The sequence below is a fragment of the Callorhinus ursinus genome, unplaced genomic scaffold (assembly GCF_003265705.2).
Source record: "Callorhinus ursinus isolate GAN/ISIS: 27379988/994484 unplaced genomic scaffold, GSC_fseal_2.0 scaffold7, whole genome shotgun sequence".
NCBI lineage: Eukaryota > Metazoa > Chordata > Mammalia > Carnivora > Otariidae > Callorhinus > Callorhinus ursinus.
Window position 1 is genome coordinate 25,052,561 of NW_027397069.1, and position 27,753 is coordinate 25,080,313.

General features: G+C 41.1%; 1 protein-coding gene across 3 annotated transcripts in view; it reads right to left on the minus strand.

Moving 5' to 3' along the window:
* Window positions 1–27,753, minus strand: part of SLAIN1 (SLAIN motif family member 1) — a 61,910-nt gene that overhangs the window by 16,029 nt on the left and 18,128 nt on the right. For 2 of the 3 annotated variants that reach the window (XM_025874917.2, XM_073894413.1), the window contains exons 3-4: window positions 1,785–1,934; window positions 483–632 (exon numbers count right to left, since the gene is read on the minus strand). In XM_025874917.2, coding sequence (XP_025730702.1) covers window positions 483–632; window positions 1,785–1,934 — 300 coding nt within the window. The remainder of the gene's footprint in view (window positions 1–482; window positions 633–1,784; window positions 1,935–27,753) is intronic. The other variant, XM_025874916.2, reaches the window with a different exon arrangement.

A 27,753-nucleotide genomic window follows, 5' to 3' on the forward strand; every position in this document is an offset into this window, starting at 1 on the left:
CAGGGTACGGGGCGCCCCAGCCTCATGAACCATGCACCGCCTGAAGGGCATCTGAGTTCCTGCCAGTTCGGGGGCTATTACGAATAAAGCACCACAAACGTACAGCTATTTGCATGAACACAAACTTCCACTATTCTGGAAGAAGTGCCCAAGACTGCAACTTGCTGGGGCCTACGGAAATCGCATGGTTGGTTTTTTAAGAAACGGACAAACGGTTTCCACAGTAGCTATACCACAATGTCTTTATATTAATGTATTCTGATCAATGTCTTTATATATAATGTATTATGTATGTTCTAACACCTTCCGATGCCCACGAGAGCCTGAGAAGCACTAACTGGCCCACCTACAAGCTAGGGGAGTATGAAAAAAAGCATCTGTTTACCCATTACCTGGGGAGAAATGCCCGAGCCTCCCTACCTCCTTACATTTCAAGCAGAAGCCTCTAGTTTAAGAAGTTTTCTACTTTAAAAAAAACATACTTTCTTCTTGGAGACGAGCCATGATCTGAACGTCAGTGAGATCCTGTAACTTATATCCCATGGAGATAGAATCATCTTCCAATTCCGAAGTGCTCAGCTCACTGTCTATAGAGGACTGGGGACTGAGAGGGGAGCCCCTGGAGGTGTAACCTAAAACACAAAGGAAATATGTTTATTATTTAGCCTGAAGAACTGATATTTGCATCATGCCTAACAATTCCTGTATCAAGTCAGCAATTTTTTCCCTAGTTCCAAGTCACCCAAAAGTGACCAACACATCACCATTTACCAGCGAGACAATATGCATATCTTTCACATGTCCATAATTCACATATACAAAACCATTTGTTTTTTCAAATTCAATTTCCACAATTTAAAAATCACTCTGTACTACACACCAAAAAAAAAAAAAAAACTGTTAAGAGAGTAGGCAGAGTTATTTTTTTTTTACCACATTAAAAAAACTATATATATATATCTACATCTATATATATATTTATGTATCTCACCACTGGTGAAATCTGCATCCCATTAGATAAATATATATCTAAAGGCATTATATAAGAACACATATCCATGTTCACTTTCAGTTAATAATCAGATATGCTTGTCTCTGGTAGTAATTGATTATTATATTCTGGTCCGTTTTTCGAACAGGTACAAGAACATCACACAGAAAAGGCACGCATATATACACAGAAGCATATCCAAAACCTTAATAAAGGAGAGAGTACAGTAGTCACAGGAGACCCGGAGTCACCCACGAAAGTAAAAAAAGCAATGGCTTGGGTAAGAGAAAGAAGGAAGAAGGGACCCAAAGGGAGAAAAGCTGCAGGAATGGAATCACACCAACACTGACACAAATAAGGAAAGGAAGGGAATTTCATCTCCCAAAAAGGTACTGTGGCTATTTCTTTTGTGTAGCCCTGGCTTTAAAAACAAAAAGCTATCAGAAAAATGAAACTGAGAAAACCAAAGACACAAAAGGTTTATCTTCCTGAATCATAATGAAAATACCTGAACTGAGTTCGACATTTAATGTTGAAAGCACATTAGGTGTCTGGACAGGTCACCAGACACGTGGGTCCTTGCTAACCTGGGAAAACCTGCCTATGACACACAAGGGAGAGCATGCTGCCGGTGCTCGAGCACAAATGAAGGCTGGCCTTCTCTCTGCACCCAGGGTAAGTGTGCAGCACACACTCTCCATTGCAGGATCACCCTCAACGTCTCCAGGAAAGAGGGTACTTAAGCTGTTCTTACTGACAACGCAAGCAGCTAGTCAAGAAGTTGAAAGATTACCTGTTCTCTCAGGTGTTAGTATTGCTTTATTTGAGGTTTTAGAGAAGCTGGGAGTATTAATGCCATTGCTATATGGGCTGAGTCTTGCAACAGGACTGTAAGGAAAAGCCAGTGAGACATTTGAAGAGAAGAGACTCCGCCATCGGCTCACTGTCACAGAAGCAGAAAATAAACAACAGCAGTTAGCTACCCGGGAGCATGTGCTGACTGGTCAGAGGGAGAAAGGGCAGAGGTTAAAAAAAAAAAAAAAAAAAAAATGAAAAGACAAAGCAACGTTTCATAAAGATATCTTAAATGACTTCCATTTATCTAAGGCGGAAATATGTAAAAACAGGTCATTTGTGAATTCCTGTTGATACCTCAAGAATTAGTAATCAGCTTGATTAAAGTCAATATGCCTGGGTAATAAGGAAACCTTGTTTTGAGTTTCTACACTGGAAATGTTTTTTTCCTACTCTATTTCTGCACAAGGACTTAAGTGTTTTGTAGTAATATAAAAGGTGAGTGTCCAAAAAACCCTCAAAATTAGAAATTGTGGGGAATGTTAGTATTAACTATACACAGTCCTATATTTTTTCTTCCTAAGATTAATTTTCAACCCATTTAGTATCAGAAAATGTTGGTCAAAAAATTCTCATGGAAACCTGCTCTTGGCTTACAGGACAAACTTAACGGGACGACTGCCTTTCTGAATGGCCGCCCTGAGTCCAAAACAAGCCCTTATGGAAAAACAATACCAAAACCACAGGAGAAGCTTACAAAATTTAATGACAGCTATTTGTGATGGCAGGCGTGGAGATTAACTGGTGATTTGCTGGGTATTTTTTTTATAAAAAATATCTTCCAAATTTTCTGTATGGAACATGTGTTACTTGTGTAACATTTAAAGGTAGGATGACACATACTATTACTTTAATCCTTTAAAATAAGGAACAAAAAGGAATATTACCTACAATGGGCAAATGATCAAATTCTTACATTATTTCACCTGGCCTAATTAATGTATTTCCCTCCTCCCAAACTGCCAACCCCTGCTATTTCTAAGTTCTTGAGATCATGAAAAAGGACCTCAAACTGTAAAAACTTAAGTCACACCAAATACCACGTACTCTCCCTTCAAGGGATGCAAATTACTGTGCTAGGAAAATCCATTTTTCTGAAAAGCAATCATTTTGACATGTACTAATAAGCAGGACAGGAGGGAACACCTAAGAAATCTAGATGAGGTTAAACCTCACTTAAAGCAATAACTGGGTCTGATTTGCTGGAAATGTGACAAAACCTGGAGGAGCAAGTATACAAAGGGCCACTGTGACATGCATGGCCCAGACCACTTTTAATGAGCACTGCTAATGCGCAGTCAGTGGGACAACTGAAAAGTGTTTAAAAGTGGGCAGTGGGGTGAAGAGAGAGACACCATGGGATGTGGGGGGGTCAAGAAAATAACTGGCTCCAAAACTGGGATTCTTAACATCCTTGCAAATATCACCAAGGTTATTTAAAAGAGCAAAACGTTTCCTCTGATTTCAAGCAAGAGTTCTTGAGAGAAGTACCATCCCATCCCAAAAAAAAAAAAAATACCTTTTCCTTCTGTAGGTGAAAAAGCTAGGCAAAGAAACCGCATTCACAATGACCCCGCTTTTGGAACTCGCAAGTGTCTGCAAGGGGCCACTGCTGCAGCGAAGCCTGGTCCCTAACTCACACCGGTCACCTCACTTACCCAGTATGTAACTACGTGTGCTTAAGCAGCTCTTCTCAAGCTGAGCCAGAGCGGAGACCCGCGGGGCTGGCACTACTAGTCCCAGCACTTCTAGATATGTAAACCTGATCCCCAAATATAGCGAAAGATTGGGGTTAATGTGAGAGGTAGCCGCTCTCACACCTTCAAACTCTAGGACTCAAAGTTTCTCATTAAAATTCTATATTAAAAAAAAAAAAAAAGATCAATAGCTCTTTGTGATGGCTGACTTGCTTAACAGATGATGTCTGATCACTTGCCAGGCAAATTACAGTAACTGCGTGTTCTCACCCACAGATGCAGGCGACAACGCATCCCAAGTAAACAGCATTCATCGCTCAGCACAGTAACTACTGTGACCCAGCCTCCCAGCACAATGGCACAGTGATTGTGGCTATGACAGCAAGATCCAGACTAAGAACACAATTAGCATCTATTGCAAGAAAGAATGCTCTACATTGTCCTTTAGCATGGAGGTTTTTAAGAAGAGGGAGGAGAATTATCATGGGGGCAAGCTAACAAAACAACAACGTTAGACCAGCGCCCAAGGCTGTGGCGGAGGAGAAGGGAAAAGAGCGGAAGCCATTACATCCTACTTCTTCACTATGTAGCCGAAGGATTCTACGAATTGTAACGGGAAGCATTTTTATGGGTGTTGTGGCGCTTGAACTCATGACCCCAAGATCAAGAGTCGCATGCTCTACTGAGCGAGCCAGCCAGGTGCCCCCCAGGAAGCATTCTTATAGAGCATAAAACAAAAGAACCTTCTAAAGGGCAATTTTATCTTTTTCAGTCAATTAATTTAATGGACTTTTCATATGAAGATGTTATTTGAGAGGCTCAGTGATGATTGTAATGACCCTAAAAACAGAGTAAGACAATGTTGCTAATGGAGAAAATGGATAATGGGTGGCTCAGTTGGTTAAGCGACTGCCTTCAGCTCAGGTCATGATCCTGGAGTCCCGGGATCGAGTCCCACATCGGGCTGCCTGCTCAGCGGGGAGTCTGCTTCTCCCTCGGACCCTCCCCCCTCCCGTGCGCTCTCTCTCAAATAAATAAAATCTTAAAAAAAAAAGAAAAAATGGATTATAAAGTTCTGAACGACAGTTACATTTCCCTACCCTCCGCTGCAAAGTTCTACCTGTAAGTCAGGTGCTTCTCAAACTTGGAGGTGGCATGGACTCCATAACTTTTTGTTCTATTTCAAGCCCTCAAATAGCAAAGCTGGGCCCAAACACCAGGACACACTAAAGGTTTTCATTCCCAAATACCTTAAGTTGGACTGCCTCCCAGAACACTCTTTTCTGCATGCTCTCTCATCCTACTGCAACTTCCTGAATCGAGATGCTCGCCACCTCACACCAGATGAACGCCATCTACTCCTCAACCAACCTATAGCCACCACCACTGCCCCGGCCAGCCTGCTCTGAACATCACGACCATGGCTGTGTCTGTCCGATACTATTTAAACTGTATTACTCTCCTCCACTGAAGTACCGCAGTGGCTCTTCATGGCACACGGGATCTGGAAGGCACTCGGGATCATCTCGCCAGGACTCCTCCCCACCGCTGGGCCCTCCTGCCCACCTCCAGCATTTCTGGTTTCCTTGCTAACACACTTGGACAGCAAAACCTTCTACATTGCCTCCCTCCTCTAACAAGCATCTTTTTTTTTTTTTTTTTAAAGATTTTATTTATTTGACAGAGAGAGACACAGCGGGAGAGGGAACACAAGCAGGGGGAGTGGGAGAGGGAGAAGCAGGCTTCCCGCGGACAGGGAGCCCGATGCGGGGCTCCATCCCAGGACCCTGGGATCACGACCTGAGCCGAAGGCAGACGCTTAACGACTGAGCCACCCAGGCGCCCCTAACAAGCATCTTCTATTGAAATAAATTTGATAAAGTACTAAGGTGTGGACTGGTCCTTCATCTTTCTGCCAAAAGTATGTCTAATGGGCAATTATTTTTGGTACATCTTCAAAATTGCCAGACTTAAAAAGTAAATTACAAATCTGTGAAGCTATTTGTGTACATCATTAAATATAAATGCCCCCCCAAGAAAAAGTTTAATTTGACAACTGTTCCAGTGATGATAATATCCAGAAAAATCACAAAGGACAGGAAAGGTTTAAGAATCGAAATTTCTTTAATTCTCCACACTGAAAATTATTAATCAAAAAGTAACAATGACATTCCTTCCATGCCTTGCCTAGATTCACAGCAAACACAGTAAATATTCAAATTTTCGTTGAATATATAGGTCTCTGCATATAATGAAAATCAAATTTAAGAAAGAGTATGACTTAATTTGCATAAAAGGAAAAAGAGAAACTGATCTAATGAGAAGCTCAGTGATAATCCTCAAAGATCGGTACCAAGAGTTCAACAATAAGGCAGTGCTAGAATACATTCTAGAAACAATCCTTTTCACACTTCCTTCTCCCTACAGAGATAGCCTTCAGTACCTAATACACTGTCTGGCATACAGTAAACAGTCAAAGCTCAGTGTGTTCAAAAATCTTGGCCGAGTTCACTAATATCTCCTTACTTCAAACCATTCTACCATTCCTACCTTAACACCTAAATGATTCTGCCCAACTTCTTAAACTTATTAACTATAATTCAATATATACAGTATCTTTGAAGACAAAAGTTAGTTTAGACCTTTCAGCCCAGCTAGATAGAGGCTCCATGAAGAAATATACCTGTAGGAGCACAATTTCTTAATACTTCCTAATAACTATTAAGTTGTTGAACTTCGTGTGTGTGAATCTTCTGGTTTCCAGCTAAATGATTTTATATCACTTATGGCTAGGAGCTATGATTGGGTCACTGTCACATCAAGATTAAACAGGGGTCACTGTCTTAGGATGAGCTCATTCCAGCAACGCTGCGTTGCACAGTTGAAGTGAAGGGCTGTGCCAAGAATACCAGTTGGCAGTAAACCATGCAAGAAGGCAACAAAGCTTCCTCAAATTCTTGAAATGCTACCATTTCTTACAATCAAAGACACTGTTCACAAAACAGCTAAGAGCGTTTCGTGGAATTTCTGTATGTCCTGCTTCCAATGGTGTAGCATCTGAGTTCAAGGTGAAGAAGTCAGTCCTGGAGGGCAGCACTCTTACTCTTTCTACTGGCTTCTAATGGTACAGCCGCATTTCTAATCAGGGTCCTGTGGTCTGAATGTTTGTGTCCCCCAAAATTCATGGTGAAATGCTAACCCCCAAAGAGGAAGGTATTATAGGTGGGGCCTCTGGGAGAAGCTTACATCAAAAGGATAGAACCCTCGTGAATTGGATTAGTGCCATAATTATAGAAGAGGTTCCAAAGAGCTCCTGAGCCCTTTCCAAACATGAGGGCACAACAAGAAGTCCGCAACCTGGCATGGGGACCTCCGAGCCCGACCTCGCCGGCACCTGATTGCGGACGTCCAGCCTCCAGAACTGCCAGCCATAAAACTTCCGCCATTTATAAGCCGCCTCCTCTGTGGTATTTTGTTATAGCGGCCAGAACAGACTAAGATACAGGAGCAAGTTTCTCTAGAAAACAAGCCCTGATCTTCCCTACTTCTATCCTCTTACCCCTTTCTCATCTAAGAGTAAGGCTGTAAAAGGCAAAACTGCAACTTGTAGAGACCATGGCTCAGTCTACTTTGCCACATCCTCTTATCTTTCTCTCATGCAAAGCAAATGACCCAGGGTCATCCCTTCAGGAGGCCAGAATGATCCCAGAAGTGTGAAGAAATCAGTCCAAAGCAGCCCTATACATGTTCTACTTCTTCAGTTTTTAATAAGTCTGATGAAAACTCATTAAAAACAAATTTTAGATCTGTTGTATTAAAATTCACAAAACTGCTTTCTAAATAACTCATAATTTTGTATCTCCTTGCTCATGGCTCCTCTCAGCTACCCAAATTTATATTCTCCTTCCTCATTCCCTAACCCAGGATCTTCCTTGAGAAACTGGCCAACAAATATTTAAATCTTCACAGGCAAGATCCTGTGGGCCCCTGCGCCAAAAAAAAAAAAAAAAAAAAAAGTGAAGTGCTCCAGAATGATGCAGACACCCAACATTTACAGACCACATCCAGAGTCATTCCTTCATTCAAAATTTACCCACAAATATTAAAAAAACCAAAACCCAAAGATATGAAAGGTCAGTCTCCAGTAGTGATGCAAATATCTTTCAAAGACACACACAGCGCATAGTTATTTTCCTGCTCCACAGTCGTTCTGAGAAATCTGGCCCGGATGTTCCCACCTGCTTTTTAAAATTCATTTCTCTATTCATTTGAGCAGGCACCCACCACGGGGCTATAAAGTACCAGATGCTACAGATACGGAGATGAATACAATATGATTATCGCTCTCCTCTCCTTCCCACTCCAATTCCTAAAGACCAGCTAGCGTGGAAGGCAGGCAAGTCAGATACGCATCTGATGTGATAGAGTAAGTGGAATAAGGCACCATGAAGTACACCCACAAAGTGAAGACGGTGACTCAGTTTCCAAGAGAGACCAAAGACTTTACCAGAAGACATTATGTTTAACATGGCTCCTGAAGGTTGAGGAGTCTACCCTGCGGGTACAATGCCATTCCAGGCAGAAATAACTTGGCAGAAGCCATGGAAGACAAAGCAGTGCACATTCAAGGAATGGCGAATGGCCTCGGGACTGAGGCGTAGGCACGTGGGAGAAGAGCCGGGGCTGGTGGGTCGGGAGCAGCAGGTTCTGCACTGTTAGGAGGATGCGCTTTAATATTCAATCGGTGTTCTGAGAATGAGAAAGGCATGGTCAGATGCGTGTTTTGTGAAGATGACATAAATCGTCATATAGATGATGGACAATGTGCGCAGAGTGATGACAAGAGCAGTTAGGATTCACAGGGGAGCTGGTGAGACATCACAAGGCACCAAACTAAAGGATCAGCAGAACACTTGATGAGAACATGTTAACTAAGCCACATCTGAGCTAAAGAGGAGTCACCTGGTGGCCCAATGAATACAGGGAGTGGAGGAAAGGAGGCGGCCAAAGCTAAGGCCATGCTTTCTAAGACACTGATGCCATCCACTAAGACAGGCAACATGAGATAAGCATGCTTAGTGAGAGGAGAAAATGAGCTGCATTTGAGAGAGTTATAGGACATGCCTACGTGCTAGTGCCCACTAAGGAGCTGAGAGTTCGGGAAAGAAGCTAGAGAGGAAGAATTAGGGGCACGTAAACAAGTAGGTGTTAGATGAAGCCACAGGCATGAATGAAATCACCCAAGGAGAATGTACATAAGGAACTTAAGGAACATTTATGAGTGGATAAAGGGAGATCAGTAACAGAGACTAAGAGAGGTCACTGAGAGAATTCAGAAGCTCAAGGATCAGTAGAGCCCCAAACCACTAAAGGTAATGAAGGCCTGCAACCTGGAAGCAGCAGTTAATATGGGAATTCCTGCAGAGAGGTCCTACAGGATAATGAGTAAGAAAAAGCAACGGGCTGGACAACTGAGCCACTGATGGGAGCAGGTTCAACAGAGGAGCTAAAGCAGAAATCTGTGTTAAGAGGTCAAGCAGATATCAGATGAGGAAGAAGAAATAACTCTTTCTAGAGAGATCTGCCTATAAAAGTAAGAAAAAATAGGGTTGTATTTTGCAGAGCATGAAACTCAAGGGAGGATAGTTTTAGGATAAGGGAAAAGACGAGCATATTAATAGAATGAAAACAGAACAGAACCAGTGGAGAAAACAAGAGTCTACCGAAAAGGGGAATGCACTGACGTGAGGTCCTGGAGATCAGGAGGCATGGGGCAAAGAGAGAAGGTAGAGGGGACAGCCGTGGGAACAGGGAGGGTTATTTCTTCCTCTGAAACTGGGAGGCAAAGCTAGTGAGAATACAGAGAATGCAATGATGACCTCCTTTATCTGTAAACTAGAAGGCAGTAAGTGTGCTCCCAAGGCAGAGGCTTGAACACAGAACCAGTGTAGTAGTAATGGCCTGGCCCCCACTGGGAGAAGCCCAAGTGATTGCCCAGGTGAGTATGTAACAATAGGTGAGGCTCAAAAATTATTTGAAGATGTTTATGTTTAGATACCGACTGCTAGGTCATCTGCTGCTGGGAAATTTTAGAGATCTTTGGTAAGATCTTGGTAAAGGGAGTTAAATGAAGGGCTAGATGGCTGTATTCACCGCCAGTGAAATCAGAGATCACAGCAACAGGCTAACTAACACAAGGGTTGACCAGCGTTTTCTGTAAAGGGCCAGACAGTAAGTATTTTAGGCTTTGCTGGCCATACAGTCTCAGTTGTAACTACGGACTCTGCCATCATAGCCATACAGCAGCCCCAGGCAACACATGAATGAATGAATGTGACCATGCTCCAATACAACTTTATTTATATACACTGAGAGTTGAATTTCATAAAAATTATGGGTCATGAATTTTCATGTTTTCCAACTATTTGAAAACTTGAGCAGCATTCTTATCTCACAGGCCATGCAAGAACAGGCTGAAGGCCAGATACGGCCAGTTTGCCAACCCCTGGGCTAACACAGGTACCAGTTTTATAATATTCACTCTGGAGAACACACAGGATTAGAACTGTACCGTAAGGTAAGTCAGGTGTTGCAATATAGCAATGAAGGCCAACAGGGTACTTCTTTACTGCAATTTTTCATAACATATTAAAGATCAACAGAAGATTTTAAGGAGATTGGACTAAGAATCCAGATACCAGAATTCCAGTCTCCATCCTGCCACATGCTAGTTCTCATGTGGAGCAAGTCATGTAACATCTTAGTGTTTGCAGGGTTTCCATGTGAAAACGCATGTTTGTGGGAAGATAATAAGCAAGGCTGTGGCAAGCACAAGACAAGAGTTTGCAGTTTGTGGCATGCATTCACAAACTAGAAAGCATTTTTTTTTTTTTAAAGAAGCCTACTGAAAAGTTATAGCTAGTTGGAAGAAAACCATACTCTAAACCCAGAGGGGAATGTTCTAGAAGCTAACTAGGAGAAAGGAGAGTACAAAAATGTTCTGCCCTTTCACTCCAATTCGCAGGCATTTTAACCTGTCTTCTCAAAATGATGCGCGTGCTTTCTACACTACGCCTTCTTATCCAGACAATTTCATAGACTCGATCTTTCCTCAACTCAGTCAGAGGCAAAGTACTAAACCCTGAACATTCCACAATTTGATCAGGGTAGGTCAACAGTGCTCACTTAATGTATCCAAAGACTATCTCAGAGGAAGCATATGTCCCAAATGCCACATTTTAAGAAATATGGTTTCTTCAAAACCACAGGCTCCTAAGGTCATGTCTCTGACACTTAAATAATGGTGTTCTTTACCACAGAGTCCTGGAAAGTAAGGCCAGAGGAGGAAAGGGGAGATAAACTTTCAATCCTCTGCTTTTATACCGTCTTTACATAATAGGTGGGCAGGACTCAGTACTAAGCCAAACAACTGGAGGAATTCCATACATGGCCTTTCACTCACACCAGTGACCAAATGGTCTAAGATCAGGGAAGGGACGGAAGACACCATCTCTTTTAATACCTGCTATTCGCTTATGTGGGAAGGAAGTTTTATCCAAACCACAGCACTTTGACCTAAACCCACACACCACCAGGCAAGAAGATTCTGTTTTCATGAACCATCCTCTCAGCTATAAACTTCCCAGGTGATCATATTATATTTGTCCATACCTAGAAGTTAGAGCCTACAGAAAGGCTTGCACACTGATGTACTCAAATGTTCGCGCTAAACTTAAAGGAATTAAGGAACCTAGGCAAAGACAGTATTTTACTGGTTCACTCTCATAAACTCGGACTGCCCAGATCTGGGCTTCAAGTTCACATTAAGTAAGCACTGCTGACTTGGCCCCAGCTTGAGCAAGCCCCCAGGGGTAGGAACATATGGCCTGCAGCTTATCTGATTCCCTATTTTTATTGGGTAAACTTGATAGCATTAATTTCTCCACCGCTTTCCATGACCCAATGAATATGCACATGGAGCTGGGAAGGCCTACTACTTCTTTGAAACAGGTGTTCTTGGCACTCTCTCCCAGACATACACAAAGTAAAGAAGATTCAACTATTATGCATTTGCCAGTGTATTCACATAAGGAGAGGGGCTACAGAACTAGTAAATGTCCCTAATTGTATTCTTAGTGACTATTTATTCAGGATAAGTTAATGGTAACCGTAAGTATCCTTGTTAAATGTCAATATACATAATGTGTTTGTTACACGTTAACACATATTTATGTTCATAAATGTGTTTGTGTTATATGCTAATATGCATATTTATGTGTTTAAATATATATTTATATGGGCGCCTGGGTGGCTCAGTTGGTTAAGTGACTGCCTTCGGCTCAGGTCATGATCCCGGAGTCCCAGGATCGAGTCCCGCATCGGGCTCCCTACTCAGCGAGGAGCCTGCTTCTCCCTCTGACCCTCCCCCCCCATGTACTCTCTCTCTCATTCTCGCTCTCTCAAATAAATAAATCTTCTATATATACATATATATACATACATTTATATAAACACATAGCCCCAGAACACTGTAATACTCAATATATAAACTTCGGTTGTATTCAAAATGTAAAACTTACAAAACATGACTTATATACCATCTTTAAGAAACATCTAATAAAAGAGGTCATTTACCCATATAAATAATACCTAGAGCTAATCAAGAAAGTCACTTTCAACATTAGGATTAAGTTTTAAAATATATGAGGTTTAAAAGTAACTAAGGGATTATATACCTGCAATGACTGGCAGATAAATGTTTAATACTTGAATGAGAGTTACAAAGTTTCACCATGAAGGAGTATTATTTAACCACATTTATGCCATAGGGATCTGACTTTTAGAATTATTCTTGATCTTGAATTTAATAGGTCAAACGTTTTCTAGGTAAAGTAAGACTTGCTGGTTCAAGTGTCCAGTTACCATTTAAGCATTAGACTTTTTCTACTTCTCAGAGCTTAACCCGTCCCAAGACCACATGCTGAATGCTCTTCTCTCTGCTCTTCTCTCTCCATGGGTCTTCTCTAACCAGGGCAATGGTCTAAAAACTGAAAAATGAGGGTTGGAAAGGGGATATTCTCTGGACTGTCAGCCAACTTGCTTCCATTTCATTGCTGGTCAAAACAGAAGAAAAGCTGCCAACTCCAAACATAGATGGACCAAATTCAGGGTTGCCCAAGACCGGAGTGAGCTCTGTCTGCAACTGCACAAATGATCAGACTTCCCATCTCTATTTAATTAACAGGGGAGATTAAAAAAACACATCTGACTTCAGCAGTAATTACACTTCAAAGGCATGTCTAAAAATGCCCTTTTATAGAAGCCATTTTTCCTTTAGACCTGACGACTGTGGCTTTAATCAAACGTAAGGACAGTGAAAATGGCCACAAAACGTGAGAAGTCGGCCTCTGCAAAAGTCCTAATTTAACCCGAAAAGAACAAGGGAAAAGAATGACCTAATCATCTGCCAATGATGCGATGTTGTCATGCAGATTCTAGACAGCTGCATCTAATTTGGACGAGAGCCACCGTGCAGGCCATGACAGCCAGCCAGAGTGACTTCCAAGCTCCACATGGCAATAACAAGGTAAGTCAAGGAAGAGGCTACAGTCCAGTTCTAGAAGAAACAGGCTCGATTATCTCATGTCTGAAAACAGTGTGGTTCCTCTTCCGAAAGGATAGACTAGATCACCAATAAGAACCTTCCTGCCCTTGACCATGTCCAGTGTGTTAGAAAATGCAAGCCCAGCAGGCTACTAGAAAGCTCTGTGCACTCCTGAATAGGAAGAGTAATGGAAACAGAATTTGGATATTCCCTCCTCTTCAGTATCTCCTGGGCTAAAATACTTTTCTTCCAATAAGGGACACAATACATGTGCTTATAGCCCTGTGGCAGAAAAGGCCTCTGACCCACTAGTACTGAGAGGTGGTAGAAAGTAAGCATATATAATTAAGAACTTTGAGGTGGACAAAACTATTTTCTTGGCCCTAAAAGTAACCACTGCATGATTTTATTAAAATGCCAGCACATGGGGATGCCTGGGTGGCTCAGTCAGTTAAGGGTCCAACTCTTAATTTTGGCTTAGGTCATGATCCCAGGGTCGGGAGATCAAGCCCTGTGTCAGGCTCTGCACTGGACATGGAGCCTGCTTAAGATTCTCTCTCCCTTTCCCCACCCCCCCCAAAATTAATTAATTTAATGCCTGCACATGGAAGAACATTAAAATATATACAAAGGTCTAAAACAAAAATCTCTTTCCCTTCCCCACCCAGATCCACTTTCCCTGAGTTTTGTTTGGGAGCTTGGGGACAATTCTCTAACTACTGTGTAACTTTAAGCAAATACACCAACATCACCTTGTTGCCCTCTGCCTCGCTGTCTGATACTGAGCCCATGCTAAGTCTCTCCTCCCTTCCGCTCCCATCTCCAGACCTCAAGGTTCTGTTTCGACACTGTCAAGGTCTACTGGTTCTCCATTCTGTTGCATAGCTGTGATCGGGACAACTTTAAGGTGAACATCAGATATTAAGCCACATACAGGTGGCATGTCCGTGGCCTCACAGAAGCACTGCCCACTGGGGAGCTGAGTACCGTCAGAGGACCCAGGGAAAAGAAAGGAATTGTCTGGCACCAGATCCCAACCACTGGGCGAAGAACGCCCCAAGCACTGAGAGTCCACCTATTTTCTCATTTCCTCATTCCTGGCCCCTCCTGGGTCACCTCCACAAGCACTCTTTTCCAGATTCTTGGATCTTCTTTCCTTGTACTGCCTCCACCATTAAAATAGGGTGCAGACAGTAAATTTTCTAAATCTTTGCAGAACCAAAACCCCCTTCCATTTGTCTCCACAACCTATGATTTGCCCGGGCATGACATATAGTTTGAAAATACCTTTCCTCAAAACTAAAAAGACAATATTCATTTCCCAGCTAAGCATCTAGCATTCCTTATGAAATGCCTGAAGTTTATTACACTGCAGATAACCTGTTTCTTCAGGGTTTTGTAGGGTTTTAGCCCTGGAAATTCAACCAGGATGTCTAGGTTTAGGTCTTTTCTCATCTACCTTAGTTCATACCAGGGAGTTTTCTTTCTTGAGCTCAAAGAAATTTTCTTCTATTATTTATTCTTCCTTCCTCTCAACTGTCTGTTCCTGCTTCTAGAACTGTTAAAGATTAGAGGTTTGGGATCTGCCCTCCATGTCCCCTAACTTCTCTCATATTGTCTCTTTTCGAGGGGGATTTCCTTTGACAAATATGGGTAAGCAGCTTGGTTCTTAGTCCTGTCCATTCCCATTCCATACTTCCAACAAATAAAAAATGACTACAAATAATGATTTGACTGCTGCTTTTTCCAGCAATCTGTTCTTGTTTAAAGGTGTATTATTCTCTTAAATCTAAGCACATGGACTTCTCTATTCCCTTAGGTTGTTTCCTACAAAGTCAGCTGATCTGTTTATTTTGTTCATGCTATCAGTTTCCCCAAAAAGCAAATGAGACTTGGTTACTGGTGTGTATTTATGAACACAGACTATGTTCATCTGAATAAGTAATTGGAATGAGCTTCTTCTGCACTAGTACAGGTATTACCCCTGCAGGCCTCCGACTTAGAAGATGGACAACAGGCACTACTACATAAATGCCTGGATTATTCCATAGGCAAACTTCCCAAGAGATGCCTAGATGTGCAGCCACAGAGTGGCTGAGGAAGTCGGGCGGTCTTTATGCTAGGACTGGGATGCTTTTACAAGTTCATCTAATAGTCCCCCCAGCCCTGCTCAGTCTACCATGGACATCACAACTAAAGTTCCCTCAAACTCTGCTTCTCAGTCAGGAGTAGGGATCCCATGCTTAGATGTCTGGATTTTCTTTAAGAATAGGTATTTGGTTTTACCCGGGAGACTAAATGTCCACCTACTTGCCATCATCCTCTTTTAGTGCATGCCAGCGACTCCTACTGCTGAATATCCTTTTACTGATCTAACCTGGCTTATCTAAAATGCCACAGACTGGAAGATCAGACTGTGCATGCGTGTACATACATACACATGTGCACATGAATACAGACACGCAGATGATGACAGTATCTGAATTGCACTCACACTCACACACACACCCTGTTCCTCGAAATACAATTTTATAGCTACAATGAAAAAAAAAATTAAACTCACAAATAAAAACCGTTAAGAGCTCCAAAACTCAAATGTACGAAACCTGTTACTATGTAAAAGTTTAAAGTTCCATGTATTTTAAGTAATTGAGAAGATCAAAGTTTTATATTTTCAAAGTAAATTAAGTATCATGAAGAGTTTGGCCATATTTTAAACAACCACTTTTCACAAGAAGTCACACAAGAAATACAGGATATTAATGACAGAAGCAGCAGAAAACATTTCCAAGTTTATATAAGTTAAGGAATCCCTTCAGAAACAAAACATGCTCAAGCATAACTTCACTCACATGGCTAAGAATTTCTAAAATCACCATTTCATTCTCTGCGTCTTGCCAGACTTCAAGAAAGGCTAGTAACAATCAACAATTCCGTTAGCACTCTGACACTTTCCTGTTCAGGGTCACATCACTCCTTTGCTGAAAACTACCGAAAGGCTTCCAAATCATCTTAAGACAAAGTCCGAAATCCTTAAGCGCCCTGAATACCCCGCATACCTCCCTCATTTCATGGAGAATCCCTGGGCTCCTTTTTTCTCCCTTCACCTCTATTACACTCTCACCACAACGGTCTGCCACTTCCTCTCCCATCAGGAGTCCCACCCCTGTGTAAGACCTTTCCGTATGCTGTTCCTGGGGTCTGGGCCGCTCTCCCACACCTCTGCGCTCTCCCCCATTAACTCTTAATACAGCCTAACTCTTGCTGACGTCACACACATCCTTGGGAAAGCATTTCCTGGCCATTCATACCCCTCAGACTCAGGTCCACTAGCACCATCATGCTTGTTTTAAGGGAAAGGAAGAAAAGAAGAACAAGAGCGGCCGTCTGCACGGTCGGTCATACCAGACTGCATGTTCCGAAGGCAAGGCCCCGGGTTCATCTCGCCCCGACCCCTCGTTCCTAGCACTGTGCCTGCATGCAGCAAGCACTCCATACACTTATTTCACGAGTAAGCACCTGAATCATCTCTCTGATCAAGGCGCAGTGTTTCAGAAAAGGAGAGTCTACAAATTCTTGCCTAAATGGACGCTTTACGTAGAGGTCCCACGGGACAGGCATGAACATCTACCAAAATAAAATTTCACTGCCATAAAAGCCAATTCAACCAATCATTAGAGTACTATGAAAGCAGTAAACAACTACTGTGGGAGAATATCTGTTTTATTTCCTCCTCACCAGGGTAAGAAAACAGCATGTCAATGATATAGATTCATTGTAACAAACATTACACACTGTCATAAGCTTTGCTTATTTTAATAACTGTCTTGTGGTGGAAATGCAAAATAAAAAAACAAAAAACCACAAAGAAACACATGTAATTGGCAAAAGAAGGGAAAGCAGGAGGGCTGTTCAGGAGTATGCGGTGAACACATTCCCATGTTGCTGGATATAATGGGCTAGAAACCGCAAATTTCCCAGGAGCACAGTCCCTACTGATCTGCCACTTATTGTACTGAACATCATTCCCAGTACTGAAGCAAACACGCTGGAACTATTCTGAACATACGAGGAAAGCAAAGATGTGATGAAAGGCCACAGCCATGACAGTGTGTCTTCAATTTCTAGCACACAAGAATAAGAGCAAATGTCAAGAGACCATGTCTCTGCAAATTTCAGTATGATTCCAGATTATTCTTCCAATGAGAAAGGGACTCCTTTACAAAGCTTACCTAAAATGAACTGCACAGACTAAGTTTTAATTTTGTGTTCCCAATTTGAGGAAGCACCTCGAGACTGGAAACACGAGCTGATGAAGACAGCATCTTGGGCCAGGGCAAGAGGCTGGACGGGGTCCAGAAGACAGACACTGGAGAAGCTTCCCTAAGGTCTCCATTCAATCTGTGCGGCTTTTAACACATGAAAAGGCCACCTTCAGAGCATTGGATTGACAACTTTCTTTTCCATTGGCTAAATTTAGAGAGGAATACCACATCATAACAAAGACAAACACGGGAACTGGTATCATAGGAAGATAAAAGAAAAACTCAATTAAGAAGCAATATCTATTTAGGGCCCCTGGGTGGCTCAGTCGGTTAAGCAACTGCCTTCGGCTCAGGTCATGATCCTGGAGTCCTGGGATCGAGTCCCACATCAGGCTCCCTGCTCAGCAGGGAGTCTGCTTCTCCCTCTGACCCTCCTCCCTCTCATGCGCGCACACGCGCACTCTCTCTCTCATTCTCTCTCAAATAAATAAAATCTTTAAAAAAAAAAAAAAGAAGCAACATCTATTTACATGTGCATAGCATATAATCACAGAGGAAATGAAAGATGCTCATAAGGAAACATGACCCAAGATAGTAATTGTGTAGGGCTACACTATTTACGAAGGCTATACCCACACTCCTCAAATGTGACCTGTCCTGATTCAATAGTTATGGATATTCAAGTATCTTCAGGCAAGATAAGCTTCTATTAACTGGCCCCAAATTAACTGAGACACATACTGGGTGTTTCCAATTACTCAGATAAGGTTTTTTTTTTAATCATTATTTGGTTATTTAACATCCCAGCCTCATAACAAGGACTCACCAAAGGTTCTAGATTAGCCTTATTTCAATTTAGGATATCACGAGTTAATGTTACCCATGGAAGTTCTACCGGTGTTTGTTATTTACAGTCTACAGGGGTTGAGGAAGGGGCGCCTGGGTGGCTCAGTCAGTTAAGCATCTGCCTTCAGCTCAGGTCATGATCCTGGGGTCCTGGGATCGAGCCCCTCATTGGGCTCCCTGCTCAGTGAGGAGTCTGGAGCCTGCTTCTCCCTCTGCCTCCACCCCACCACTGCTCATGTTCTATCTCTAATAAGTCTTTAAAAAATAAAAAATAAACAAAGTGGTGGGGGAAGTGGGAAGAATAAAAAGCATGTCAGAAATATCGATCTAAGAAGAGACAGAAGAAAAGGAACAGCTAATGAAGTTGCCTTAAACTTCCTATTCTTAAATAAATTACACTCAAAAACTTTCCAATCTGAGATCCCAACTCTAACAGATGGGTTGATTTATAGCTAGAGAAAACAAACCTCCCCACCCCAAAGAAAAAAATGCTATTAGTTTCCTATAAAGTATAAATAGCCAAACTAAGAGGATTCCCTGTACGTTTTGGTTCAGATTCTGAATAAAGAACTGCACAGTAGGAATGTGTCCACATATTTAGATAGCACTTCACATTTATCAAAGTAATTTTACATTCAACATTGCCTGAAATCTTTCTAATAGCCCTGTGAAATCTGTTAAATGTCCCCACTTACTAGGCAAGACACTAGAAGCAAGTGACAGGCTTTCTTTTTTTTTCTTAACTAAAAAATAACAAGCTATCACTTCACACCTGTCAGACTGGCTGTTACAAAAAAAAAAAGAAAAAAACAAGTGTTGGTGAGGATGTGGAAAAAAGGGAACCCTTGTGCACTAATGGTGGGCATGAAAATTGGTGTAGCTGCTATGGAAAATATCATGGAGCTTCCTCAAAAAATTAAAAATAGAAGTACCATGCAATCTAGCAATTCTACTTCTAGGTTACCCAAAGAAAAAAACACTAATTCAAAAAAATATATGCACCCCTATGTTCACTGCAGCATTATCTGCAATAGTCCAAGACATGGAAGCAATCTAAGCATCCACTGATAGACGGATACAGGAGATATGGTACACACGTGTACACACACACACACACACACACACACACACACACACACACACACAGATGCTGCTCAGCAATAAAAAAAGAATGAAATCTTGTCATCTGAGACAACATGGGTGGACCTGGAGGGTATGATGCTAAGTGAAGTAAGACAGAGAAAGACAAATACTGTATGATTTCACTTATGTGTGGAACCTAAAAAGCAAAACGAACAACAAAACAGAAACAGACTCAAATACAGAGAACAAACTGCTGGTTGTCAGCAGGAAAGAGAGTGGGGGAATGGGGGAAACAGGTAAGGGGATTAAGAGGCACAAACTTCCAGTTATAAAGTAAGTCAGGGGACAGAGACCTGCTCTTAATCACAGTTAAGACACACAAAGGCGCTAGTGAGCACTTTGTCTTAAGTACTAAATCAAAATCCCCACCATATTCATTCACTCAACAATTAGCATTCAGTACCGACAATGGGACAGGAACTATTCTAGGCACCGGGAGGGTCAACAGCAGTGAACAAAGCAGACTTAAGTATCTACCTCCAACACTAACATTTTAATGAGCACCACCAAGTAAATTTCTTTTGGCTTGGCTAGTTGGATGCCATTTACAACACCAATGTTCAATTAGTTTCTTTGTCCATGTAAGAAATTTAAATGTACTCAAATTAATAAATCATTAAAAAAACCAAACGTTCGGAACTTAAAACATGTTTGAGAATTTATTAAGCATTGGTAATTCAAAAGGAAACTGAGGCACAGGCCCCTATCATCAGATGCTTCATCTACTTGAAAGAAGGCATATACATATTAAAAATTAAGTAAGTAAAAAGATGCTCACAAAACAAGACACTTCCAAATGGAAAATAACATTGTTAGGACCATTTTCAAAGAGAAAAACCAACCAAGATACTCAGTATGTCTAAGATTGCATATTCAAATCAGGGCCCAATGGGTTTTTTTTGGGGAAAAAAAAATATTATTCTAGGCTAATTCTTAATTTTATACCAATAGATTGCAGATTCAGAAGTACTGAAAGGGGGCGCCTAGGTTGCTCAGTCAGTTAAATGTCTGCCTTCAGCTCAGGTCATGATCCCAGAGTCCCGAGATCGAGTCCCACATCGGGCTCCCTGCTCAGCGGGGAGTCTGCTTCTCCCTCTGATCCTCCCCCTTCTCATGCTTTGTCTCTCTCACTCTTTCTCTCTCTCAAATAAATCATTTTTTTTAAAAAAAGAGGTACTGAAAGATTTAACTTTCAACAATGAGTTATTTTTCTTTGAACATTACTTTCTGTACATTATCCCAAAAAGCCATTTACATTTTCAAATGTATTAGGAGACCCAATGTTTAAGCCTTCACTATGTCTGCTTTACAAACGTATTTATTGTCTGACAACAACTGCAGAAAATAAATATAAATGTAGAAGAGGCTGAGAAAGCTTAAGTAACTCTCCGGTGTTGACTACTTAGTATAGAAGACCTTATAAATTATGAAATTCGGGTATTAAAAGACCATTCTGGAAAAGGGGAAAATAAGTTTTGGGATTTACAATAAAAGTTTCAATTTAATTTTCAATTAAAATATTAATTGACCAAGTCAACTGAGAATTTCGGGGCATTGGATACATATTAGCAGAGAGAGAGAGAGAGAGAGAGAGAGTGTGTGTGTGTGTGTATACACCTACCTTACACCAAAAGTAATTGTCTTACTGTATCTTAAACACACACATTTAACCAATTTACAAAACTGTAGCTGTGAAGACAAAGCATTTCTTTCAGCAATATCTTTAAAAAGCTCTTAATGATGGTGCTACCTCAATAAATAACGAAACATTCCTTTCTGTGCCTTGTTTTCTTCATAAAAATAAACCTTCAAAGGGTGGGATTTTAATAAGCCTTTTCTCACAACCTCAACAAAATGTGAAGACTTCCCATACATTCTCCCATAATTTACCAAGGTTCGTTACCTAGATCCAGGGTCCCGAGGTTATCAGCTGGAGCGTGAAGACCATCCCCAAGAAGGCAGGCAGCGAGAAGAGAGTCGGACCCTTCACAAAGTTACAATCCAAATGAACTCAGAATGAGCTCAGGAGCAACTGCACGATTAGGGACAACCTTGGGAGAAATGCTACCCAATGGACCCACGGAAACTGAGGTTTCAGATGTGTTCCCAAGGAAGTTTACTTCTCAAGCAGGGAAGACCGCTAACTTGCAACCAAGAAAACAGTACCGGCCAAGTCCCTAGGGTGCAAGAGGGGCTAAGGAAGGGTGTGAAGGCCCATGGGACAAGAAGGGCTACAGGGTCGCCACTAGACACACTTTGGCCCCTAATTATTACGGCCCTGCCTCCACATGTTCTACAGGGAATTAATCTTTAAGTAATTTTCTTCCCAGAAGCATTAGGGTCAGGAAATAGAAACCAAGTATTTAACCTATTTGCTTTCTAATTAAGGCAGCATCTAATCCGAAGCCCCAGGCTACCAGTGGAGAACACTTTCCCACCCCACGGTTAACAGTGGAGAACACTTCCCTACCCCACGGTTAACAAGTAGGAGAGACTGGAAAAGAAAGACAAAGGGGATGATAATACTACCCTTTCAAAAAATCTAATCTCTCATCAGTCCTTGTCATGCCAGTGGACGGTCTTACGGAAAGGTCTTTACATTCGGGGCGGGGAGAAGGGGGCGGGAGCATTTTGCAACAAAATACAGTAAGATAAGTAAAAACTGACTATTTTAAAGTAAACATGCTTGTGAACAGTAAAACAAGGCTGAAAGCTAATGCTTTGCAGGACGCTGAAAAGCGAGAGATGGCTGGTAAGGAAAGAGTGCAAATACTCCGCCCTGTCTTAAAATGCTCAAAGCCAAAACTAAAAATATAACAGCAGTAACTGTGCCATTAGATTCAAAAAGAATTAAACAAAAATTCATTTATTTTAGCAACAGCGTCTATAAGATGTGAGGTTCCCTTCTAGCCCGCGTGACCAACAAAACAAAGTCACTGTCCTTGGGCAATTTCTATTCAATGAAGGACTTGATCTCAAAGAAAATGCTCAATATTTGTTACCTGGAAATGCTGATTAAGAGAGACATGAGATCTAAACAAAGTGTTTTATTAGAATTGCTTGAAAGTTCTAAAATACGGAATGCTCACATTATCCAATTAAATATTTATGCTATAATATGAATAAAGTTAAAACCATAATTTCTGGGGCGCCTGGGTGGCTCAGTCGTTAAGCAACTGCCTTCAGCTCAGGTCATGATCCCAGAGTCCTGGGATTGAGTCCCGCATCAGGCTCCCCGCTCAGCGGGGAGCCTGCTTCTCCCTCTGCCTGTCTCTCTCTGTCTCTTCTGAATAAATAAATAAAATCTTTAAAAAATAAAAAAAATAAAAAAAATAAAACCATAATTTCTGGTATCTGTTACTTAGCTGTCATGGACCAAGGCCTCCCTTAATTGGAAGCCAGTAAGAATTCTTTGATACTGAAGACTAAATATGAATTCCTCCCTATTCTCTTACAAAACCACACAGGATTCTTTTGAGGACTCCATACTGTTTCCCACAGTGGCTACACCAGTTTGTATTCCCACCAACAGCACACAAGGGTTCCTTTTTCTGCACATCCTCACCAACACTTGTTTCTTGTGTTTTTGATTTTAGCCATTCTGATGGGTGTGAGGTGATATCTCACTCTAGTTTTAATTTGCATTTCCCTAATGATGAGTCATGTTGAGCACCCTTCCACGTGTCTGCTGGTCAGCCATCCATATGTCTTTGGCAAAATGTTTACTGGGGTCAGTCCTCTGCCCATTTTTAATTGGATTAGTTTCTTTGGTGTTAAGTTGCATAAGTTCTTTATATTTTGGGTATTCACCCCTTACTGGATATGTCATTTGCAAGTATCTTCTCTCATTCAGTAGGCTGCCTTTTTGTTTGGTTGATGGCTTCCTTCACTGTGCAAAAGCTTTTCATTTGGGTGTAGTCCCAACAGGTTATTTTGGCTTTTGTTTCTCTTGCCTGAGGAGACATATCTAGAAAAATGTTTCTATGGCTGATGTCAAAGAAACTACGGCCTAGGTTTTCTTCTAGGATTCTTATAGTTTCAGGTCTCACAGTTAGGCCTTTAATCCATTTTGAGTTTATTTTTATGTATGGTGTAAGAAGGTGGCCCATTTCATTCTTTTGCATGTAGCTGTCCAGTTTTCCCAACACCACTTGTTGAAGAGACTGTCTTTTCTCCATTGTATATTCTTGCCTCCTTTGTCGTAAATTGACCATAAAGCATGGGTTCATTTCTGGGCTCTCTAGTCTGTTCTGTTGATCTATTTTTGTGCCAGTACCGTACTGTTTCAATTACTGTATCTTTGTACTATGTCTTGAATCTGGAATTGTGATACCTCCAGCTTCATTCTTCTTTTTCAAGATTGCTTTGGCTATTCAAGGTCTTCTGTGGTTCCATACAAACTTCAGTTCTAGTTCTGTGAAAAAATTTGATGGAGATTGCAGTATATCTGTAGATTGCTTTGGGTGGTATGGATATTTTTACAACATTGGTTCTGCCAGTCCATGAGCATGGACTATCTTTCTACCTGTTTGTGTCATTTTCAATGTCTTTCATCAAGGTTGTATAGTTTTCAAAGTGTACAGGTCTCCCACTTCCTTGGTTATGTGTTTTCCTAGGTATTTTATAATTATGCCAATTATAAATGGGATTTTCTTCTCTTTCTACTACTTCATTATCAGTGTATAGAAATGCAACAGATTGCTGTATATTAATTTTCTGTCCTGTGACTTTACTGAATTCATTTATCAGTTCTAGTAGTTTTTTGGTAGTGTCTTCAGAGTTTTCTATATATACTATCACGTCATCTACAAATAGTGAAAGTTCTACTTCTTTCTTACCAATTTGGATGCCTTTTATTCTTTGTCTGACTGCTGTGGCTAGGACTTTAAAAATAGAATTTACCCTATGATCCAGTAATTCCAGTAAATACTGGGTATTTACCCAAAAAATATGAAAACACTAATTTGAAAACATATACACACTCCTATGTTTAATGCAGCATTATTTACAAGAGTCAATATATGGAAGCAACCCAAGTGTCCATCTACAAATGAATGGATAAAGAAGATATGGTGTATATACAATGGAATATTATTCAGCCATAAAAGAATTAAATCTTACCATTTGCAGCAACATGGAAAAGAGCCAGAGAGTATAATGCTAAGTGAAATAACTCAGTCAGAGAAAGACAAATACCATATGATTTCACTCATGTGGAATTTAAGAAACAAACAAAAAAAAGAATAAAGAAAAAAAGAGACAGCAAGACTCTTAAACAGGGAACTGGTGAATAACAGAAGATGGGAGGTAGGGGTTGTGAAACAGACAAAGGGAATTACGAGTACACTTAACTTGATGAGCCCTGAGAAATGTACAGAATTGTCCAATCACTATATTGTATGCCTGACACTGTTGATTATACTTAAACAAACAATAAAATTAAATGTAAAAACACACACAAGAATGACAGCTAAACTCAGTCTTCTAAACCTGCAAGGAAGATGGAACAGGAAGGAGTCACTATCAGTCCGAGGCGGTCACTTCATTTAGAAATGTAAAATGGATAAACATTAGGTAACAGACTTCGGTTTTGACATTCTCTGCTCCAAAGACCCACAATGGGGGACAAACCAACAAGAACCTGAAATGTTCTAGAACTGGATGTACAGCCTACCACTGAGGGCAGGGAGCTTTACAGTGAAGCAAAAACAGAACGACTGTTTAGGAAAATACTGAGACCCTCAAATCCCTCCCCTCCCCAAGCAGCTGCTCCTCTCCCGCTTTATTCTATTGCTTAAATAAACCGAAATTAAAAGCCACTGGATTTAAGATACCTTACACAAATACGGGTACCTTACAAACACAGGAGGATTAAGTGAGGGTCTGTGTATAAGAAGGTAGACTCAGTGATGGCACGGACTTGCCATCTGTTTGGTCACTGCTGCGTCCCCATTCCCTACAAGGTGCCTAGCACACAGAGTGTACTCAATAGACATGCAGCAGAGGAGTTTCAGAGAGGAATTTTTACAATCTCCAAGAAAACGGATCAATATCATGGATAGAAAACATGACAGAATATAAAAATCTGAACATCATGGGCACCTGGGTGGCTCAGTTGATTAAGTGTCTGCCTTTGGCTCAGGTCATGATCCCAGGGTCCTGGGATCAAGTCCCACTTTGGGCTCCCTGCTCAGCGGGGAGTCTGCTTCTCCCTCTACACCCCCCTCTGCTTGTGATCTCTCTTTCTCTCTCACACACACACACACACACACACACACACACACACACACACACTCTGTCTCTCAAATAAATAAATCTTTAAAAAAAAAATCTGAACAGCAATCCAGGAGATTCAACATCTGACTAAAAGGACTATCCAGAATGAAAGAATAGAGAAAACTGGAAGGCAGGAGGGATTTACAGAGAAAGAATGCAGGATGTTTTGCAGAACTCAAGTTTCCTGGTTAAAATACCCACCAGCACAAAAAATGAAAATGTCATGGACTAGGAATGAAAAGATTCTGAGATTCTATCTAAGAGGTATTTTAGAGAAAGCTCACAGGAATCAGAAATGAGAATGGTACAGGACTTCCATAGCAATCCCAAAGCTGAAATATAATGAAATAATGTCTTCTATACTGTTGGACATGGTTTCCAACCTAGAATTCTATACCTAGCTCAAAGAACAATCAAGACTGAAGATATAATGAAGACATTTTCAGACGCAGGAGGTTCTCAAAGTTTAGCCTCTTTCCTCTCCTGCTCCTGAGAAAAGGCACCAGGAGAATGAATTCCACCCCGAGAGGGAACATAAGGAAAAGGGAGTCTTGGCATCCAGGACACAGGCAGGGCTACACTGAGGAGCGGACAGGAGAATTCCCAGGATGAGGGCAGAGGGAAGGCCCCCCAAGACAGCTGTGCGCGGGTCTGCAAAGAAGGTCAGAGGGCGGCAGGGGATCTGAGGGACCTACCAGCAGGAACAGTTAACAAAACAAAGGGAAATAAAACCCTTGGTGGGTCTGTACATCTAACTGTACCGAAGTCGGTTCATCTGGAGAGTCTGGGGGTAAATTAATGACAAAAACCAAAACAGCAAGTGTCTTTTCACAATTAACTCTAGGAAAAACAAAAGGTTGGATGAAAAAAAGAAACATAGCAATAAAATACGGCATGGCTGAGATACGATTATGTCTATTGTAATCAATAATAATGTATCCCCAAATTGGTAAAAAGCTACATGGGAAGATGTGCAGAGGAAAAAGTGTAAGGGGAAAAGAGTGTTAAAAGAATTAAAACTTCACCATCCAAAGTAAGAAATTGACAACTTAAGCCACAGCCTTATAGGGATGGGAATTTAATGAGATAAACAGCAAAACCAAAACAAATAGCTTTTGTTAAGTAACCACATCTGGGTAATCCAATGGACATGAGAGACGGGGTAGGAATCTGCTATTTTCCTTATAATACCCGTAAGATTAATACTTTCTAAACTATAGACAAATTGCCTTATAAAATAGAAGTTAAATTTCAAAAAAAAATTTCATCCAAAGAACAACCTATTGTAGACAGTGACTTATTATCTCATGAAGGAATTATAGATCTTTGGAACAAAAGCATTTTGTCTCACAGCAAGAGAGGATTTAGATTTAGATACAAATTTTGCAAAACACTAAGGCAGGTTTTGAAAAGCTAGTTCTCTGCTTAAACTCTTACATGAAACTGAAATCCATTACATTATGAATAAAACTACAGCACATCAATGCATGTCCTTAGGACCTCACCATTCTGCTCTAGCCCTTGTCAATGAAGGGAAAATTAGATAATCAGGCACTTAGTCTCAAATCTCAAAAGCAGCCACCGATAAGGATTAATTACATTAAATTCAACAAAGCCTCTATTTTATAAATCAGCCTTGTATGTAAATCTGCCTTGTGTGCAAATGAAGCAGGGGTTACAAACTAAGGTGGGGGAGGCCCCAATCCAACCTGCCCCCAGCTCTGTAATACCTACCAGCTAAGAATGGTTTTTATGCTTTTTTTTTAATGGTTAAAAAACAGAAAAACCAAAAGAATATATTTTGTGACACATGGAAAAAAAAAAAATCATGAGAATTCAAATCTCAGTGTCCACAGCTAAAGGTTTATTGGAACACAGCCTTGTTTGTTAATGTTTGCATCTATGGCTGCTTTTTACTGATGGTAGACAATGTGTGGCCTGCAAAGCCTAAAATCCTTGCTATCAGGTCCCTTTCAGAAAAAAATTGTTGACCCCTGAACTAAAGGATTCTAGTTCTGAATTTTATTTGAAATGAAACTGAGCCAAATTCATACATAAAAATGTGCAGAGGGGTGC